Here is a 20827-nt window from a genome sequence, read left to right as displayed (position 1 = left end):
CAGGGAGCCCGCCGACCACAACTACCGGTGCCCAACAGGGATCCTCCCGAGCGTAACCACTGGGAACAGCGTCATCACGCCTACCCACTGCGCCTGCGCGAACGGCCGCTCCTGCGAAAGCCCAGAGATCTTGCGGAACCCCGCTGCGTAGGGCGGGACCTAAAAGCTCGTCGCGCCTGCGCGAGGGGCCGACGGCGACCTGCGTCGTTACTTTTGAAACGAGCGGCGGGGAACTGCTCTGGAAACCCCTGGTGTTGCTGTCTGCCGGGTGGAAGCGTGTGCCGTCTTCCGTGGGCCTGGCCATGGCGCTGCAGCTCTCCCGGGAGCAAGGCATCACCCTGCGCGGGAGCGCCGAAATCGTGGCCGAGTTCTTCTGTAAGTCCTCGCGCAGGCCGTAGGGCGGGGAGAACGGAGCCCAGGCCGCCCGGCAGGCCCGCGGCTCGGCTTCCGAGGAGGTGGGAAGCCGGGTGGGCCGGAGCGGCCCCGAACCCAAGCCCTCTCAGCCCCGGCCTCCTGCCCCGCAGGAGGAATCTGGGAAGAGGCGGATGCAGGCGCCTCCTCCGGACGCGTTGCTAACGATGGAGGAGGACGCCTAGGTGCTGCTGAGGCCTGCCTCGCGGTACAGCCCCTTCGCCGGGAGCGTTTCTTTAAAGTGCAGAGCTCACCCCTCACCATCACCCCCGCGAGGTGAATCTGGTCGACGGTGATGGACTAGACTTCGGGAAGCTCCGTTCTGGACCAGGCCAGTTGTACCTTCTGATAGAATGTGGCAGAACTTGTGAGGATAAAAGGAGGAAAGAGAGAGGGGGCGAGGCTTGCCTGGGCTTTGGACTAGTCAGTCGGTTGCCTATTTTGACGTCCTCTAACCATAACATCTGAATTTGGACTTGTTTTACAATGAAATGAAATTTGCCACTGGGAGATTAATGCAGTTTGGCATTTTTCTTTTATTGCCACATAAATGCAGGTATCACTTTCTCTCTTACTTAAAAGCAAGATTTTAAGGATTTTTAATGCCACTTTGTACCTATTCTGCTTTCAGCAAAACACACAAACACGTGTGTGTTTAGACATTTACAGCTTTACACCATTAATGAAACCATAGCCACATCTAAATATGCTTTATTTCCCGAAGTTACAAAGTGACAGTGACTTTAATATTTCTTGTTTTCAGCATTTGGCATCAACAGCATTTTATATCAGCGTGGCATATATCCATCCGAAACCTTTACTCGAGTGCAGAAATATGGACTCACCTTGCTTGTAACTACTGATCCTGAACTCATAAAATACCTAAATAATGTGGTGGAACAACTGAAAGGTAATTAATTGTTGGAAACAGTTTTGAGTTTTGCAGGTCTTCTATGATCCACATTTTCTAGCATCTTGGTGCTCATTTTTCAGCTCTGTACATGGTGGTGTAAAACACACTACCACCCCATAGTGAATCAACTGGGAGGAAGCAAATAGCATATAAATTGAAAGACATCCCACCCTTCCTCCACCACACTTTGAGTAGGCTGAATATTTTAATGTTAGAAATCTGATATGGCTTAAGGAAACAATCTCCATTAACAGAGTTTATGTGACCAGATGGAACATGTTCAAATTTTACTATTATGATGGTGTTGATTATCTGAGAAAAAAACCCACTATACTTAATATATTTTTTTGTAGCTGCTTGCAGTCTAAAACCATCATTATATTAAGATGAAGTAACTAAAACTGAATTCAACCTGGGGGACTAAACTTAGAAGAACTACTAAATAACAGAGCGCTCGTTAGAATTTTCTTATTTTCACCTATTTCCATTTGTCCTTTTTTTTTTAAAATCCTGCCTGAGGCAGTAGCCTTTTCTATCTGAACACTCATTTTTTCCTTTTAGCTCAAGAAGTTGCAGTATTGTTGGATCAATATTTGTTCTCCATCTATTCCTTTTCTTTCTTTTTCTAGAATTCCTATTAGTTTCTCTTTCATGTTTCTCTCCACTTAGGAGTCCCATTTCTGATTTTTCTGTGTTGTGGGATATTTTTCCCTATCTACCCATTTGACCTTCCAAATTACTAGTTCTAAAAAACACTACAGCCGTCATCTTTTTTTTTCCTTTTTAATTTTAAAATTCATGAATCATTTTTTTTGTTGTTTTAAGTAACTTCATTTTTTAAATTACATCATTGTATTTTCATTAACTTCAGGGCTAAATCACCTATAGTCATTCATAGGGCTGCACTCGGATTATTTGGTGTGGAACCTCTTAGAACTAAACTCAAACTCTCCCTGACTGAGTCAAATTTTCCTATTTTATGCTTTCATTGTACCATATTTTGCACCTGCATAGCAGTTACCACAATTTTAATTTCACGTTAATTGGTGCAGTGATTAGGTTAATGTTATCTTCTACACTCTTGCCTTGGATTAGGATGGAAGTACCGAATGTTTACGATCCTATCCTCAGCACCCAGTGCTATACCTGGTATAAATACTGAGAATTTGAAAACAGGAGCTAGGTTATTGATGGGGCAAGTTTTCTGTATAATTTGGAGGAGATCCAAAATAGCAGTGGTAGAAATTTGCCGAGGATAGGAAGTGGGACCCGAGAAAAGAGTTGCTTTGTAATGCAGTGAACCAAAACAGATGCCTTGTTATGTATTACAGAATGGTTATACAAGTGTACAGTGCAGAAATTGGTGGTAGTCATCTCAAATATTGAAAGTGGTGAGGTCCTTGAAAGATGGCAATTTGATATTGAGTGCGACAAGACTGCAAAAGATGACAGGTAAGTAGGAATTTAAATTATGTCCACTTTCATATGCTTGTTCTAAAACTTGTTTTCTTTACAAAATGAGTTCTAATTATATTGAACAAGTTTCGTATAAGGTATAGTTTTTTCTAGGATGTTTAATTTGATCTTCAGTCTCCTGTGGAAAAGAATTGTGCTTACTTTAGCATGTCATTGACTTGTATAGTATTGCCTTTAGTCTAAACTGGTGAATTTCAAATTGTAGTATTTATGGTGGTGTATGCAAAACGCCATACAATATACTAGGTGGCCCATTTTATGAATTTTTTAAAGGTACTTTTAAGCATAAGGGATTATCCTAGACTCTCCCAGCTTAAGATGCAGCTCTACTGTATTTCACTTAATGCCACAAATTTCCTAAGACACTTCATAAACTCTGAAGTTTCCAGACTACCTGAATGGGAAATGCCCATCATTATATGCTAATGACTAGCATTGTCCTAGGCATACTTACCTGTAAATTCAGAACCATTTCTCATAATGAAATGTAGTTTGCTTCTGAAGCCTTTGGTCTCTTTTAGGAAATGTTTAGCTTATAAAAATAATTTGATATACAATTTAATATCTTATTTGAGACAACAGGGAATTAGACATTTAGGCGTTACTAAAAATGCCAAAATGATTATACCAATTAAATATTTTAGATACCACTGTTATTTTTTTTTTAAGAGGTACTGAAGTTTTCCTAACTTGAAGCACTTGGCAGATTTTCTGGTCATCTGATACAAAATGACCTGATCCTAAGACCAACCCTAAAAAATGACTGGAAGGATAAATGAAATAATAAAAATACATACTATGCTTACTGTGGTATTATGGGTCCTAATGATGTACTCATTTTCTAAAAAACTCCTTTTTAATGTATTACTTACTTGATTTTGGAATCATTTAATTAGATAAATAATCTTACAAATGTTTAAAATAACTCGTTAAAACTTAAATTAATTGATTTGGTTTCTTTGGTAGTGCACCCAGAGAAAAGTCTCAGAAAGCTATCCAAGATGAAATCCGCTCAGTGATCAGACAGATCACAGCTACAGTGACATTTCTGCCACTGTTGGAAGTTTCTTGTAAGTGTTATACAACGTCACATTGCCTTAAATTTGTTGGGGAAAAGACTAAGCTACTATTTTAAGAATTACCCCTTTATTAAATTTTTTCTTATCAATATCATGTAATAAAAATGGGAAAGCATTATAAAGGAAAAGTAATGTTATATGCATTCTGGAAAATTTGGAAATGCTGAAAAGGAAAGGAATGAAAGTATTCCACAATACTCACTCTTGAATGTTTTGATGTAATTTCTTTCATTATCTTCATTTCTTACACACTTTTATGTATTGATATATATTTAAGACTATAGCTATAATTGTGTCTTGCTTTTCTATCTTCCTTACTCCTTCAAACATCAGATATGTCCTGAAAACCTACTATATGTCACACTCTGTTCTAGGCACTAGGATACATCAGTCACAGAACCAAGATGTTAGCTTTACTGTAGGTCACATTCATGCTATCCCATGTGATTCATTATATACTTTCTACAAATATTTTTAACGGTTTTTTCTTTAAAGAAAAAAAAAACTTGAATTTTTCATAAGATAAAGTGAAAGGAGTGCAATATTTTCTGTACTACAGTGAATTTCCATTGAAGAAAAGCAATGAACTAGTTATTACAGACCAGGCTAAACTACATTTCTAACACTATGTGTGGTTCAGAATGTGAGGGAGACAGGGCAGGTAGTTTTACTTTTGAAAAAATAATGTACCCTAATTATTTTATCCCCAATTTAGGTTCATTTGATCTCCTGATTTATACAGACAAAGATTTGGTTGTACCTGAAAAGTGGGAAGAGTCAGGACCACAGTTCATTACCAATTCTGAGGAAGTTCGTCTTCGTTCATTTACTACTACAATTCACAAAGTAAATAGCATGGTAGCCTACAAAATTCCTGTCAATGACTGAGGATAAGCTAAAGACAGTAATGTACTTGTATTCTCAAATGTGGTTTTCCTGAAACCAAATCAACTTTAGTTGATATGTTTTATTTCATTGGTTAATTTTTAGATGGGGAAAACTTAACATTATACTTTACTGAATCTGTGCATAATTGTTCCATTCCTTGGTACCTGTTTCACTTTCCATAGGGCTGATGTAAGTTATTGCACACTTCCAAAGGGAACTAGCAGATTACATTAGCATTGTAATGTCAGTTCCTTTGAAGGTAGTAACGGTAGATGGAAAAACTTTTGCCATAAAGCTAAATGTCTTTCTAAATCAGACCTTTTGGTCAAGCAGCTTGACTCAGAATATAGGGAAATATTTAAATATAAAATAGAGCAAAAGAAATATGAATATTCAGAATATTTGTTTAGATCCTGAAAGTAACTAATGATAGTCCATAAGTAATGAAATATTGCTCCTATTAGGTCCTTTTGCCATTTATTTCATTTGTATAGTTTCCATATTGAAAAATTTTCCAATTATTTGATTTTAATTTATATAACTTGAACCTATGAAGCTATGGATATTCCTACTGTTCAAATCGCTGTGATACCAAACTTTTAAGAATGTCCTTTTATGTTTTATAAAATCAAGCTTTAAATGACAATGATGAAATAAAGTTAAATGTGTATGTTTTAATTTTGTCTTAAAATATTTTTATATTGGTGTGGTGTTAATACAGTTAAATAGTTATGATGCATTCAGTACAGCATATTATTTCTTGTGCCTACTATGGTTGTAGGGCCTAAGAATTCAAAGTTGAGTAAGTCTTGAGGTACTTTCAATTTAATGCACAAGCATTTATTGTACTCCCCTTCATCTCATAACAGTAGATTTAAAATAAACCTTCTTTTTGTAAAATGATACATGTCCTTTGGAATTAATTCAGTTTAGCAAATTTTGGATTGTAGAACCTTTCTATACTCTTAGCCTACTGTTAGTCTAATTTTCCGTATACAGTTGACCCTTGAACAGTGCAGGGACTGGATTACTGACCCTCCAAGCAGTTGAAAATCCCAGTATAACTTACAGCCAGCCCTCCATATCTGTGGGTACTCCATACCCATGGATTCAACCAACTGCGGATCGTGTAGTACTGTAGTATTTCTTACAGTACTGAAGCTTGAGATCTTATGAAGGAGAGGAAAATATATGGCAAAGGACCATGAAGTAACCAAACAGGTTTACTTCATTATGTATTTGTCTTTATTATTTCACCTGGATAATCTTATCTCTGATCCAATTGTGTGCTTGTTAAGAATAAAGGGCAATGTCTTACATCCTTTCATCTCTTAGAGCTGCTGGACAAATAGGTGCCAATTTTTGATGATGGGTATCGTGAATGCTGTTGCAAAGGCCAATCTCTAAAGAGTTGTTGAAGCTATCTAACTGAGGTTCACCCACAAGTCTTCCTGAGTAAGAAAGTAGGTACTCAGAAGTGGAAATAATGTTTATTTAGGGATGGTCAAGAGTCAACATGTGAATCCTTGAGCTGTTCATAATCTGTTTAACATTTGAAATATGCATTGAGAAGGAAAGCAGAAATAGAGCTTGAGTAAAAATATGGAGAGAGTTGAAAATTATGATCCTATTTTTAGGAAATAATATGTTTGAAAGTTTTTATAGAAAGCAATGACTGCTTCAGGAAACACTGAATGCCCCTTCGTTAAACAATGGGAATAATAAAATGTGGTTCTTGCCCCAAAAAAGCTCACCAGCAGCAACATTATATATTGCTGATAACACATTTCTGTCATTTATGTTTCTGACAAATTAAGTGATCCTAATATTACTACTTTTGTGATTTATTATGGTACTTACTTCTCTCTCCTTTAAGAGTTGTTATGTCCAGAAATTAATGCTCTGGATTTGAATGTTACCCTCAATAACAGGAGTTTCTGCCATAAAATCTATTGCCTGCAAGTTACTCTATAGTATCAGTTCTGCATCAGCTAGGCTCTTCTTTTTTTGAAAACAGAAAAAAAAATTGGCTTTGAAAAAATTTAATGGAAGAATATTAGCTATGTAAAGAATCAAAGGAAAGGCTGAAAACCAGAGAGCTAGGGCAGCCCCAGGGATTTTCAGTGACAAATTTGTGAACTCTGCATATCTTTATGTAATAAATGGACCACTGGTGTTACCCAGTGATCTATCCAGATGACTCAGATTGCTGGTTTAAAAAAAGTGACAATGAAAAGCTTTGTTTGCATTTTAACAAGCTGAGATGTAAGACTAAGAATTCTGGGAAACTGCATTTTTAAATACTTTGATCATTTCATCTCAGCCAACATCCTTAACATGGTTAAATCAGACTTCTTACACCATTTGCGTGTTAACTATTTACTCTTGTGAGGATTCTGAGGAGCCAGTCATGATCTTCCTCGCCTCTTACAGATTATGTATCAATTCAGAAATATACATATTGGAGTTGAATGGGAGCCAAGCTATGAGCTTTACTGATAAAGCTAGATTGGAAAAGCTTTGGCCTAAGGTTCCAGCTGGACTTGTCCCACCCTCCTTCTATACCTTGAGGCTCACCCTGGGAGGAAGATATCTAAACCAACAGATGAAAGAATTGTGACTGACTTCATACCATGTTAAATAGAAGCTAAGATTCCAAGAGAATCTGGTGGGCCTCTAGACCTGCCTGGGCTCTGACTCAATTTTGCTTACCATAGGTAGAGGAATGAAACCATGTTCCAGTTGAGCCCATCAGGGTTTGAAATAGAGCCCCAGAAGGGACTGAACCACACCTGGTCTTCAGGATCCTTCTCTCAGTATCATCAATCAGACAGAGAAGTCAAGCCTCCATGGGAATTTTTACACAGAGGTATAACAATCTCATGTATCAATTGGCTTTTGTTGTAGAGCAAACAACCATAACATAGCAACAATAAGCATTTTTTCCTCCTTCAAGTCTGCAGGTCAGCTGGGGTGCTTGTCTTCATTCTCACCTAAGTCTACAGGTCATGTGTCGTTCTACCACTGAAAGGGCAGTGACTAGCCAGGATTCTTGAAGCTTAGTTTCAGAACTTGCACACTGACACTTTTCCACATTCCACTGGCCAAGGCAAGTCTTATGGCTAAGCCAAACTTCAGTGGGGAAGGGAAGTATACTCCTCCCAAGGAGATGGGGGAGAGGTGTGAAAATATGGTGAAAGGATCTAATAGTCCAGGGGTTGGCAAACGTTTTCTGTAAAGGGTCAGATACTAGTTTAGGCTTTGCAGCCATATGGTGTCTTGCACCTACTCAAGTGATTCCGTCGTAACTTGAAAGCAGCCTTAGACAACAGGTAAACGAATGAGCATGGCTGTGTTCCAATAACAAAAACCTGATGGTGGGCTATATTTGACACAGGGGTTGTAGTTTGCTGACCTTGTAATAGATCTGTTTGCTGTTTTGTTCACAAATATTCAAACCCCTCCCTGGCTCAGAGCAATTGATTTTGTGATATTCAAGGCTTACATTTAAAGCAACATCATTTGTTTTCTCCATCCATGGTATCTCAAATGGGATGGCTCTATCTCTATCCCATATTCTGCGAAACACAACTGGCTATTTCTTTAAGGTACTCCTCAGGACACCCCACAGTGAATTTTGATCTGAAAACTGGGAAGGGAGGTTCTTTGGCGCATGGTGTGTACAAAGAGATTCAGAATAGCATAAAGGCTACACGCCTCTATTTTTAATCACTATATAAACATGTATGCTGAATAAATGTTACTATTAGAATGCATTCAAGTTTCTTAGGTTCATTAACCTCCTATATATTTTAGCATATGAACTCGAAAATCATAAGCATAATAACGTAGGTATCCACATAGACATTTAATTTTTCTTTACCTTCTGTTTCCATTTAATTGCTTAGTCTATAAAATTTATCTTAATTTTATTTTCTGTGAAAGATCAGAATAGCTATGATGTTACATTGTAATGCCTGTATTTTCCACCAGGTGTCACTAATGTTGTAATACTTAAAGTGAATTTCTTCTAACTCTAAATTAGACTAATATTCTGCTTTTCTTATTGGAAGTTAACATTGGGATTTCTGTCTACCAAAATATGAAGACATCAGAGGGAAAAACACAGCATCTGTCTTTTGCTAGGCACTTTACATGAACTATTTCATTTAATTCTCATGCTTCAGTGCACAAGCAGAATCGTGGGGTCAGTGGGCATGCAAATGTCACTATGTTTTTAAAGTTTAGATGGCCTCTTTTGACCTCAGCCAAGGAAGCTCATTTGACTCCACAACAAGCACATCAAAAGCAATTCTTCACCCTTTTCTTAATGGTTCTTACCTTCTACATCCTTTTAGCAATCGAGTGTCCAGAACAAATTACTTTTCCTTTACTGGGCTTTGAGTTTCATTGGTGAGTTTGTATTTACACTTTCCTCAGACGACTCTGACCAATGAATGGAAGAAACCAAAACAGAGAGGACTTTATCCTACGCCTTATCTATATTGTTTATAGAATAAATCAAGTGTGAATTTTCAAGCATCTGTGAAACAGTTTTCCAACTAATCAGAAGAATTGTTCATTTAACTACCTCAGTTACTCCTTGGGGAATTAATTTTTGGCTTAACTTGTAAATAATATTTTCTCATTCTTTTTTTATTCAGTGTATGAAATTATATTTCAAGTTATTTGGTTCAATGTGACCATGATAAAGATTTGTGTTGGAACAACTATGGAATAGAACCTGTCTGCTAAACTTCACATTAGTTATATTTTCTAAAAACAGATCTTTAGCGATCTTTCCATTCTTGAATATGGCTTTGAAAGTCAGCAGGATTAACCTATGCTTATTTAAAAAAAAAAAAAATCTAGCTGGGAAAGCTACTTAATCTCCATTAGAGTTGACAATCCTGTTCCAATCTGGCAAAAACATTGTAGCCCTAGCAACAAAACTATTAGAAAAGGCCTAGAGAGAAAAATGTCAGAGTTGACCCTCTGATTTCACAAGTCAGTTTATGTTACCACTTCACCTATTTTTGTCCTCCTACCATTTGATCTATTTTTATACTAGAGAAACATAATATAGTTTCATTTATTTGTGTAAAGTCCATTTTCATCTACATTTATCTGCATCATTTTGCTATGTAAGCTTGTTTGCACAAAGGAACTTACATCAGATCAGAATCTTTATTGTCTTGGAATTTTATCTGTGTGGAAAAGACTTCTGAGTATAAGCAGGCCAACCATACTCCATTGCCATGCAAGGGAAAGATCTCAAACGTCTTTAAAAACTATATAGATATGGACATATTGAGTATATGCCTAGACATGGATATGATTTCTATCTAAATGGCAGTCTCCCTGTCTAAGTGCAGAAGTTAGTGGTTTTAAAGATTGAGTCAGTGATATCCAAAATATTTCATGTCTAAAATACAGTTCTTGTATCACTGTACTCAATCATAATAGTCAATACAGCTCTTTAGAAACCAGTTCAAAGCTTCCAGATCTAAGAAAGGAAATTTATAGCCAATGATCATCTACCATGTGCCAAGTACCAGTTAGGTGCTTTACACCTTTTCAGCCTGGTTCCTTCTAGGTGCATAGAGGCTGGGGCTGGTGGGGAAGTAGGAGACTTGGGCTACAGCCTGTGGTCTTGGAAACTGGTGATGGGACATGGGGAGAGCCATGAAGCAAAGAAAATGATGAAGTCTGAGTCCCAAATGACAAGTCCTCTGGAATAAGGAATAGCTCCAAAACCTCAATTCAGGGCTGTGAGGGGAGAATAGTGTGGAAAGAGAAGGACTGGATCCAAAATGAAGGTTTTATAACTGCTGATGCCCAGTGAGTCCCAGAGGATAACCGTGAAGAAACACTGCGTAAGGAGAAATAATCCTTCATAGAGTACCTTAGGCTCAATTTGTGGGCAGGGAGGGGATCCGGCATCAAACTAGTACATGACATGCATTATCTCAATCCTCACAACAACCCAATGAGAGTTACCATCCCCATTTTACACCTGTAAAAAGTGAGATTCGGGAAGGTTAAGTAATTTGCCCAGCTTCAAACATCCAGAATACATTCCCAGGCCTGACTCCAAAGCCTGTATTCTTACTGTATCTCATTGCCTCTCAGAGACTAGGGAACAAGGAAGGGTCCCCCTGTTCCAGTATGCAGACTCAGCCAAGGAGACTACAATACCACCTGAATCTAACTCCAGCTGGGGAAGTGAAAACTCACAACCACAAATGTTTGAGCGTCAAGGTACATTAACTTTTTGAAAATCTCTTTCATAATAAGCTATCACTAAATGTTTATTAACACAGAGCCTTTTGCTGTGTAACAGGAGCATTCATTTTCTTCCATCAACATTTTCTTCTCTCATTCCTTTCACTTGTTTTTGTAACTAAATGCTGTGTTGGAATTTGGGCTTCTGCTTTATGGGCTTTCACCAGTTTGAGAAATAGACACAGAAAACAGATTGAAATGTATGTATTATCATCTATATTATGGGGTTTTCTAGTAAAGCTGAGTAGGAGCAAGAGGCTTACACCTAAAGCAGAAATAGGTTTGCTACTACTCCCCTATAAATGAACTGTGGAACAGTCAGACAACTTTGGTCTTCCTCACTCAAGCCCAACTCCAGCATGGGAGTAAGAAGTGCCGCTCCCTGAACGCCAAGGGCAGAGTTAGAAAGCACTGTACCTGAGCTCTGGCAAGCCTTAGAAAGAGTTCTTCTTTGTTGCTTGGGATGGTGTGAGAGAGAAGGTGGAGAGAGGGGCCCCCAATATTTCTCCAGTACCACTTTCCATCATCAGGATCAGAGCAGAAACATGAAGAGTGGAGTAACATGCATCCCTCCCAGTATTTGCCAGGTTTTTTTTTTAATATAAATTTATTTATTTTATTTATTTATTTTTGGCTGCGTTGGGTCTTCGTTGCTGTGCACGGGCTTTCTCTAGTTGCTCCACGGCATGTGGGATCTTCCTGGACCAGGGCTCAAACCCATGTCCCCTGCATTGGCAGGTGGATTCTTAACCACTGCGCCACCAGGGAAGCCCATTTGCCAGGTTTTTAATCTTTTAGCATATTACAATGCCAGTGTGTTCCACTGGCATTATGCCAGTTGATTTTAGGTAGCAGGGTGATGGTAACAGGCATTTAAAAAAAATTTTAGTAATTATGTATTTTAATCTGTATTCAGAAAAATATATAGCATATTTTAACATATCATGAGCTAAAGATTTTTAAAGTACACACATTATTTTTTTAAAATGTTTCAGTATTGGGACGGGTGATTTGCAAATAAAAATCACGAAGGCAGCACATATATGAAGGAAGGCTGGGAAATGATGTCATAAGCCATTGTACTTAAGCAAGTCAGAAGTAAGCCAGAGCGGGCTGTCCTCTCAGCAGGGCGGGCTGCATGCTCAGAGTGCTGCTGTGCTCTTACCATCCTACACTCCACTTCTTTCTATACAACGTTCCCCTCTGGAACTGCTGATGGGCATTTCACTTTTTGCCCACAAAAGACTCTAGCAACATGAGTCAGACAGGATTTCACGCAGCACCCTAAGCTCAAAATTCACTCCCTATTCTATTCTTATCACTAATTATGTCCTGTCACATTGTCCAAAATAGATCATCAGACTTTATGAAACGAATACAAAGACTGGATCAACAACAAAATGTCCCAAATTTGAACAATAGGAAACTCTTCTTTTTCAGCTTCCTCAAAACTAAATCCCCTTGTAAATAAAAGCCCATAGAAATTAAAGTCCAAATGCCTTCATTCCCTATTTTATACAATTGGCTCAGTCTCAGCCAGAGGGTCTTAGTTGTCTGGATTCCTATATCTGCAGCTGTGTCCTAGGCTGTCTTTCATAGGAATATAGCTTCTTCAGCCTTTTTAAATTCAAATCTCTAGTTAGCTCTACTCTCCAAGGGGTCGGTAGCCACAAAAGAAATTGCAGCTCCACTACAGAAGTTATCACAAACAAAATTATGATCCCCAAATTAAGTGAATGGTATAATGTGGTTTGACAATGCTATTCTCAGCCAAAGAGCATGGCAGATAACTTAGTGGTACCTGTGTTGGAGACAGTGAGGACCTGAGAACACCTCGTTTCAGTCCCATGGCAGGTCAGCCAGCTGCACCAGTGTCAAGTCCACAGCCTGGGAATCTGTGTTTACTGACCAGAAACTGCCCAACAGTTGTGCTTCTACGTGTGTAATATATTTGTGTATTTCTTTGTGTTTTTTCTTGTTTTGTTTGGGTGATGCTTGTGGGATCTCCCCATATATATTGCCTACTTTCTCTCACAGAGTGACATTTGAGACATTATTGCCTTCTTAGAAAATTTAGATATTCTGGTTTCTTCATTTCCTCCTGTCTATTGTCTCATGCAAGATTGTGGTCTAGAGGAAACCTCTACTCCCAAATTCTTCCAAGTGTGTTCTCTGTAGGGGAGAAGTACACTCTTCTCTACGAAAACATGAAGAATGGGGTAGAGACCATCACCCTACTTCTTAGCACTATGTTTTAACTTAATAATATACACTGTTTTATTTATTATGATAATAGTGATTGTCATCACTCTTCCATAAATTTTTTCCTTCTTACCTAGGCAGGTTGAGTTGGACCCAGCTAGGCAGTAGGTGACTAGAGTCAAAATTAAATTAAAAAAAAAAAAAAAATTAAAACACCAGGATCACAGTAAAGGCCAGTGAGTCAGGATTACTCTTGTACATGGTCGGTGGGAATGTAAACTGGTTCAGCCACTGTGGAAAACAGTATGGAAATTCCTCAAAAAATTAAGAATAGAACTTCTAAATGATCCAGCAATTCTACTTGTGGGTATTTATCTGAAGAAAACAAAAACACTAATTTGAAAAGATATATCCACCCCTGTGTTCACTGCAGCATTATTACAACAGCCAAGATATGGAAACAACCTAAATGTCCAAGGATGGATGAATGGATAAAGAAGATTTAATGTATATATATACACACAACAGAATACTATGTAGCCATAAAAGAAGGAAATCTTGCCATTTGCTACAACATGGATGGACCTTGAGGGTATTATGCTAAGTGAAATAAGTCAGATGAAGAAAGACAAATACCATATAATTTCCCTTTTATGTGGAATATAAAAAAACAAAACAAACAAAAGAAAAACAAACTCACAGATTGAGAGAACAGATTGGTGGTTACCAGAAGGGAAGGGATTGGAAGAAGGGTGAAGTGAGTGAAGGGGATCAACTGTATGGTGATGGATGGTAACTAGACTTAAGTGCTGGTTACTTTGTAGTGTATACAAATAGCAATTTATAATGCTGTATACCTGAAATGTGTATAAATGTTATATACCAATTTTACCTCAATTAAAAGAAAAAGAAAAAGTAACAGAAGGATACCAAAGTTTAGCAAAACTTTAAGGAGATTCTAGATGTCACAGATTAAAGTACTCAAAAGTTAGTATTCCAAAAGGTTGGGCCATTGAAAAGATAGAACACAAGCACAAACAAACAAAAAATACCTAAACCTAAACTTCAGGGCAGAAACTTTTCTGTTCTTACGCCTTCCTGTCTCAGTAGGATCTGACCATTAGTGTAAGGAGAGAGACTGCAGCTGTGAAGGAAAATGGTGCCAAGAACTGCAGCTGCAGAAATTTTTTTGGTTTTTTTTTCACTTTTTACTTTTGACATGTAAAATTAATACGTACACAAGTTAAAAAACATCAAACAGTACAGAGTGGTACTAAATGAAAAGTAAGTTCTCTACCTTACCTTGTTCTCCCACTCCCCATTTCTAATCCAGCTCCCTTGGAGTATAGTTGCTTTACAATGTTGTGTTAGTTTCTGCTGTACAGCAAAGTGAATCAGCTATACATACACATATATCCCCTCTTTTCTGGATTTCCTTCCCATTTAGGTCACCACAGAGCATTGAGTCGAGTTCCCTGTGCTATACAGTAGGTTCTCATTAGTTATCTATTTTATACATAGTATCAATAGTGTATATATGTCTATCCCAATCTCCCAGTTCATCCCACCACCCCCCCACCAGCTCCCTATTTTTAAACATTTTTTATTCTGTTGCTGGTTATTACCATACCTCTGAAACTTATGTTAATTTCTCCATTTCTCGTTCATCAACTTTAGATAGTATCTCTTAAAAGATGATAAATTTAGTTCATATTTCTTTATCCACTACTAAGTTTTTCCAGTTACAGTATTTTGGTTCTTCTGGTGTTTATCTATAATTTTAAAGAATATGCTTAAACCCCATATTTTGTTACATAAATTTTAGATAGTATAGCTTGATTCCTTACTAGATAAGGTGAGAAAAATCTGTGTCTGACATTACCTTCCACATCTCTCTGCTGCCTTAACAGACTTCCGTTTTTTTTACATTATCAATGTTAATATTAGATTCTTTTTTATAGTTACTATTGTCTTCCAAGTTTTGTTTATATGTTGATTCTACAAACTGAAATAGCATTTACATTATTCCAATTATTAAATTACTCCTTACTGAAAGACTGAATAGCTCTACCTATTGAGGAAAAAAAGGTAATCTGTATCATCAAAATGGAAAGATGAATGTTCCAAGTGTCAAGCTCAAATGGGAGTCCTTAAACCCAATCTTCAAGAATTTCTATTATTCATTTAGCCAATGATACCTTTAATTTCCAAGAAATCTTTTTTCTTTGATTATTCTTGTTACCCAGCCACCTATTCTTTGGCTTCTTGACTCTGAAGATGTTAGGGTTTGAGGGGTTTTTTAAATCATTTTTTCTTTCAGTTCTCTTTTTTTTTTTTTTAAATAAATAAAGTTTATTGACATTTTAGGACAGAAGAAAGTTAAACAGGTATGTTCAATCTGTTATGATTATTTTAAAATTTTATAATGGCCTATTGCTCTTCTTAAAAAAACATGAAGACTTCCCATACTCAGGACATTCAACGGTGTTTATTTTCTTTACTTGGACACTCATTGCATAGCTCTTCCTTAACCTTATCCAGGCAAGGCTCTTCTGATATGTCAGCTTCTCAAAGACGTTATTAAATTAGCACTCTGTCAGTCACATTCCATCCTTACTCTCATTCATTTTCTGAGCATTTCTTGTAATGTACGACTGCTTTCAATAAGTTTCTCAGATTTGTTTGAGAATATATATGCACTCTTAAAGAACATCTTTGTTGGATAAAGACTTCTAGATGGACATTTTTGCTTTCAGCACTTTAATGATGTTAGTCAAATGTCTTCTAACTTGCATGATTTCTAATTAAATGTTGGATATATACTTATATTTGCCGCTCTGTATCTAATGTTCTTTGTTCTCCTCCAGCCTTCAGCATTTTCTCATTGTCCCTTTTTTTTTTTTTTAATCAGTCATCAATTTAATACACATCAGTGTATACATGTCAATCCCAATCGCCCAATTCAGCACACCACCATCCCCACCCCGCCGCAGTTTTCCCCCCTTGGTGTCCATACGTTTGTTCTCTACATCTGTGTCTCAACTTCTGCCCTGCAAACCGGTTCATCTGTACCATTTTTGTAGGTTCCACATACATGTGTTAATATACGATATTTGTTTTGTTCAGTTCTCTTAATTAACTGTTTTCTTCAGGAGTCAACTGTTACATCTGTTCCACTTGGACCTTCTCATTTTTGCTGTTGGTTTCTTCTAAATTTTCTGGTTTTGTTTTTTTTTTTTTTTCCATACACATGCATGATTAAGAAGATTGATCAATACTGGTAGCATGATTTTCAACTGTGCTATTATAGACCTGTCCCTTGAATGAAAAGATGAATGGTAGGGTCTATGTACATATAAGCTAGTACAGTCAGCCCTATGCATCCATAAGTTCCACATCCACAGATTCAACCAACTTAAGATCCAAAATATTCCAAAAATATTCCAGAAAGTTCCAAAATGCAATACTTAAATTGGCTGTGCGCTGGCAACTATGTACCTAGCATTTACATTGTATTAGGTATTATAAGTAATCTATAGATGATGTAAAGCATACAGAAGGATGTGCATAGGTTATACGCAAATACTGTGCCATTTTATATAACGGACTCGAACATCTGTGGATTGTGGTATCCACAGGGCATCCTGGAACTGATCGCCCACAGATACTGAGGGATGACTGTATTCTTTAAGGGTACATTTAGATATTTTATTAACCATGTATTTTTTTTTTGAAATTTTAAATACATTTTTAATGTATTTTTTTGAAATTTGACTTTTTAAAAAATGCATGAAAATATCATTTATTTTATTTACTTAGTTTTTTGTGTGCCAGAATTCACTCACTCACTCTCTATTATGAATATGCCTTGGACCGAGGGCCTGAAGGTTAAACATAATTTCCAGCTATGGTCAGCAGAGGGCAGCAAAGGGTAGTGGAACAAGTGCTCACTGCCCAGGCCTGGGCATCCCTCTCTTTTCCCTTTTCGAGGTAAAAATCAATTAGCAGGTAGTAGAAGGGCCAGAGTGCCAGAATCAGGAGAGAAATTACTCACAGGGACAGGGACAGTGACCCTGAATGGGGATTAGGCTGAGGAGGCAGTGGAAAGGTTTAGCCACAATTCACAGCCTGGTATCTGTCACAGAGATGTGGACAACTAGCCATCAGGAGGTGAAGCATCAATTAGAGCACTTTCACAGTTCTGACTGCTACTCCCAGCCTGTCTAAACCCCAAGGTCTGGCTCCTTAAGGTAACAGGAGTCGACTATCCACCTTGGGAACTCATACAAACTTCCTGTCTGAGAGTTGGTCCATAGCCAGCCATTTTGAGGAGGAGAGAGTGGGGTATGGGCACCAAATGCAAATGCTGACAGTTAATGTAAACACTCAGATACATTCCAATTAAATAATTTGGGAGTGAACCTAAACACGATGTGGCTTAAATATATTTTCTTCCCTCCTCCGGAGGGGAAACATTGTTTAGTTGTGGAAACACTATATGACTTTGGAATTAGACAAATGTGACTCTGTGAATTGTTAGGTATATGGCTCTCAGTTACTTAACTCTACTGAGCCTCAGTTTCTCCATCTGTAAAACTAGAAATAATGATTCTTACCTCACAAATCTGCTGCAAAGAAATGAGATGATGTACATAAACTGCGTGGCAAAGAGCTTGGCGACCTGTAGTCAGTCAACATTGGTACCTGTTCTGTCTCCCTGTCTTTATCTTGGAAGAAGATCCATGATACTACTTGCCGTCTTTGAATACAAAGTCTCGCTGTCTCCTAAAAGCATACTAACGTTAACTGAGGGATTACTGTGTTAGGTACCATAGTAAGTTTTCTGAAGTGCTACCTCACTTAATTTTCATAACCAGCCTATAAGGAATGTACTTTTATCATCATCTCCATTTGACAAATGAGGACATTGTAAACTGGTTTTCCTAGTCTTCTCATGTAGGGAGTAAAGAACGAGGAGGGATTCAAAACAGGTAATTGGATTCCAGAACTCATGCTCCTGACAATACACAGTCTGTTTTCCAATACAGACATTTAATCAAAGATTTAAAAATCTAAGGGAAAAAACAGAATTAAGAAAATAGTCTTGTCTTTGCAGTGTGTTTAAATGTTGGTACTATTGGCATAGGATCACCTCTTCTATTTGATATTTAGGGCAAAAGTTCGGTGTTCAATGAAATAAATGAAAACACACTTTGTTGCAGACTCAGAGAACGGACATGTGGACACAGCGGGGGAAGGGGAGGGTGGGATGAATTGGGAGATTAGGATTGACATACATACACTACCATGTGTAAAATAGAGAGCTAGTGGGAACCTGCTGTAAAGCACAGGGAGCTCAGCTCGGTGCTCTGTGATGACCTAGATAGGTGGGATGGGGGGTGGCGGTGGGAGGGAGGTCCAGGAGGGAGGGGATATGTATATAGATATAGCTGATTCACTTCACTGTACAGCAGAAACTAATACAACATTGTAAAGTAATTATACTCCAATTTTAAAAAATGAATAATTTTTTTTTTAAAAAAAGAAAACACACCTTGTCATTGTTATTCCATTTAGAGTTCTTTCATAAAATTAAAAGAACTAACAACAGTATTTGGAAGACATTCAGCTTTAGCTATTACATTTAAAGATAACTATTACATGACTAAGGAAAGCTTCCTTGATCTTTCTGAGAAAAGGTTTTCTCTCTTTTGCTTCACTACAAGGGGAAGATGGTACAAGAACACTTCTTTCTCAATGGATGCCTAAAAAACAATCACAATCCTGGTTACATGTAAGAATCATGCAAAACGCTTTTTATAAATACAGGTTTTCTGGATCTGGTGACTCAAAACCTCTGGGAGAGTACAGCCTAAAAAGCTCCTCAAAGCAATTCTGATGCATATCAGAACTGATTACCAGTGACTAGATTCTAGAAGGGGAGACGTCTTCCTGGCCTCTAAACTCTCCAAAAGGGAGAGGCAGAGAATGGAGATAATTTGGGAATTGGGGAAGGTGCAGAGATACGTCTGCCTACATTTCTTGCCTTACATAGATTCTGCCAAATGCTTGATGAGAGGCCAAAAAGTGTTGCCCAATGAGCCTCCATGGTTCTAAATACAGTCAAGCATGTCCAGACTAGCACTGTCCCTTTAAAAGTGGTGAGCAGTCTCTGCAGGCCACTGTCTATATGCCGCATCTGTGCTAGTTTGGTTTTAAGAGGAGAGGCCTTAACAAGGTCACAGAGGACCTAAAAGACCTGTGCTTCTGGCTTCCACCCACCTTTTCAGACTTATTTCACCTTCCTGTACCTTCTGTTAGTGTCTCCAATCTAGCAAACTCTTTCATGTCTCTGAAATTTCATATACTCAAATTCTACCCCTTCAGCATGAAATATGAAACATCCTCTCCCGGACTTCCCTGGTGGCGCAGTGGTTAAGAATCCACATGCCAATGCTAGGGGACATGGGTTCGATCTCTGGTCCAGGAAGATTCCACATGCTGCGGAGTGACTAAGCCCATGCACCACAACTACTGAGCCTGCGCTCTACAGCTCACGAGCCACAACTACTGAAGCCTGCACACCTAGAGCCCGTGCTCCGTAACAAGAGAAGCCACCACAATGAGAAGCCCGCGTACCGCAACGAAGAGTAGCCCCTGCTTGCTGCAACTGGAGAAAGCCCACACACAGCAACGAAGACCCAATGCAGCAAGCAAGCAAGCAAGCAAGAAATAAATAAATAAATTTATTTATTTATTTTAAAAAAGAAACATCCTCTCCCAACACATATTCTTTTCTCCTCTTCTTCTTCTCTCTCTCTTTCCCTTTCTCTCTCTCTCTCTCCCTGTCTCTCCCCCTCCTTCCCTCCATACCTCTTTCCCTCTCTCCCTTCCTCCCCTCCCCCCCAATTAATTCCAAATTATCTTTTAAAGCTTATTTCAAAGGAGCTTTTCAAAGAAGCCTTCCTTGCCTGCCCTCTCCACAATCAAAGTCAGGTGTCTGGTCCCTCTTGTAATTGCTCATCTCTAATTTTTCTTTGTAGTACCTACCAGAGTCTGGCATTAAGAGTTATTGGTGAGACTCTGTTTAATTTCTGTCTCTCCAATTTAAATCTAGGTTTTGTGAGAGAGCTGGGCCGGAGTCCCTTTTGCTCCCTGCTGCCCAGACCTAACCAAGTGCCTTTCTTTCAGTACAGGTTCAAACACTCTCTGTTGAATGAAGTAAAAGAAAGAGAGACTATTTTAGATTATTCCTTTCTTCCTTCATCCACAGCAGAAAATTATTTCATAAAATGTCTTGAATTCCTCCAATGTGCCAATGCCTGTGAGAATTAAATGATAAATCAAAAATAGACTCATTCCTTGAGATCCTTAGAGTCCAGTGGGGAATAAAAGATATGTATTCAGATAACTATTACAGGAGCCTTACAAGGGAAACCACAAACTTCACTATATGATCAAATTTCAGTCCTCCACCGTTGTCAAAGGAAAGAGACCGTCCCTGTGAGAAGAGGTTAGGGGGCCTCGCTGCTCAGAGGCTGGGAGTCGGCTGGATTTGAATCCTTTAGTTGCA

General features: G+C 38.2%; 1 protein-coding gene across 1 annotated transcript; it reads left to right on the top strand.

The window, feature by feature from the left end:
• The first annotated feature begins 154 nt into the window (after nt 1–154).
• MAD2L1 (mitotic arrest deficient 2 like 1) lies at nt 155–5336 on the top strand. The gene is made up of 5 exons (XM_068542329.1): nt 155–375; nt 1175–1321; nt 2656–2776; nt 3767–3870; nt 4595–5336. Exons 1-5 carry the CDS (start codon nt 303–305, stop codon nt 4765–4767), a joined length of 618 nt encoding a protein of 205 aa, XP_068398430.1. The 5' UTR covers nt 155–302; the 3' UTR covers nt 4768–5336.
• The last annotated feature ends 15491 nt before the right edge of the window (nt 5337–20827 follow it).

The sequence above is a fragment of the Eschrichtius robustus genome, chromosome 4 (genome assembly GCF_028021215.1).
Source record: "Eschrichtius robustus isolate mEscRob2 chromosome 4, mEscRob2.pri, whole genome shotgun sequence".
In the NCBI taxonomy this organism is placed as follows: Eukaryota; Metazoa; Chordata; class Mammalia; order Artiodactyla; family Eschrichtiidae; genus Eschrichtius; species Eschrichtius robustus.
This window is presented reverse-complemented; position numbering and strand designations above follow the sequence as displayed.

Coding starts and splice junctions, on each gene's coding strand:
- MAD2L1 (XM_068542329.1), top strand. CDS start 303: ATGGCGCTGCAGCTCTCCCGGGAGCAAGGCATCACCCTGCGCGGGAGC. Junction 1,322..2,655: donor TGTGGTGGAACAACTGAAAG/GTAATTAATTGT, acceptor TATGTATTACAG/AATGGTTATACAAGTGTACA. Junction 3,871..4,594: donor GCCACTGTTGGAAGTTTCTT/GTAAGTGTTATA, acceptor TCCCCAATTTAG/GTTCATTTGATCTCCTGATT.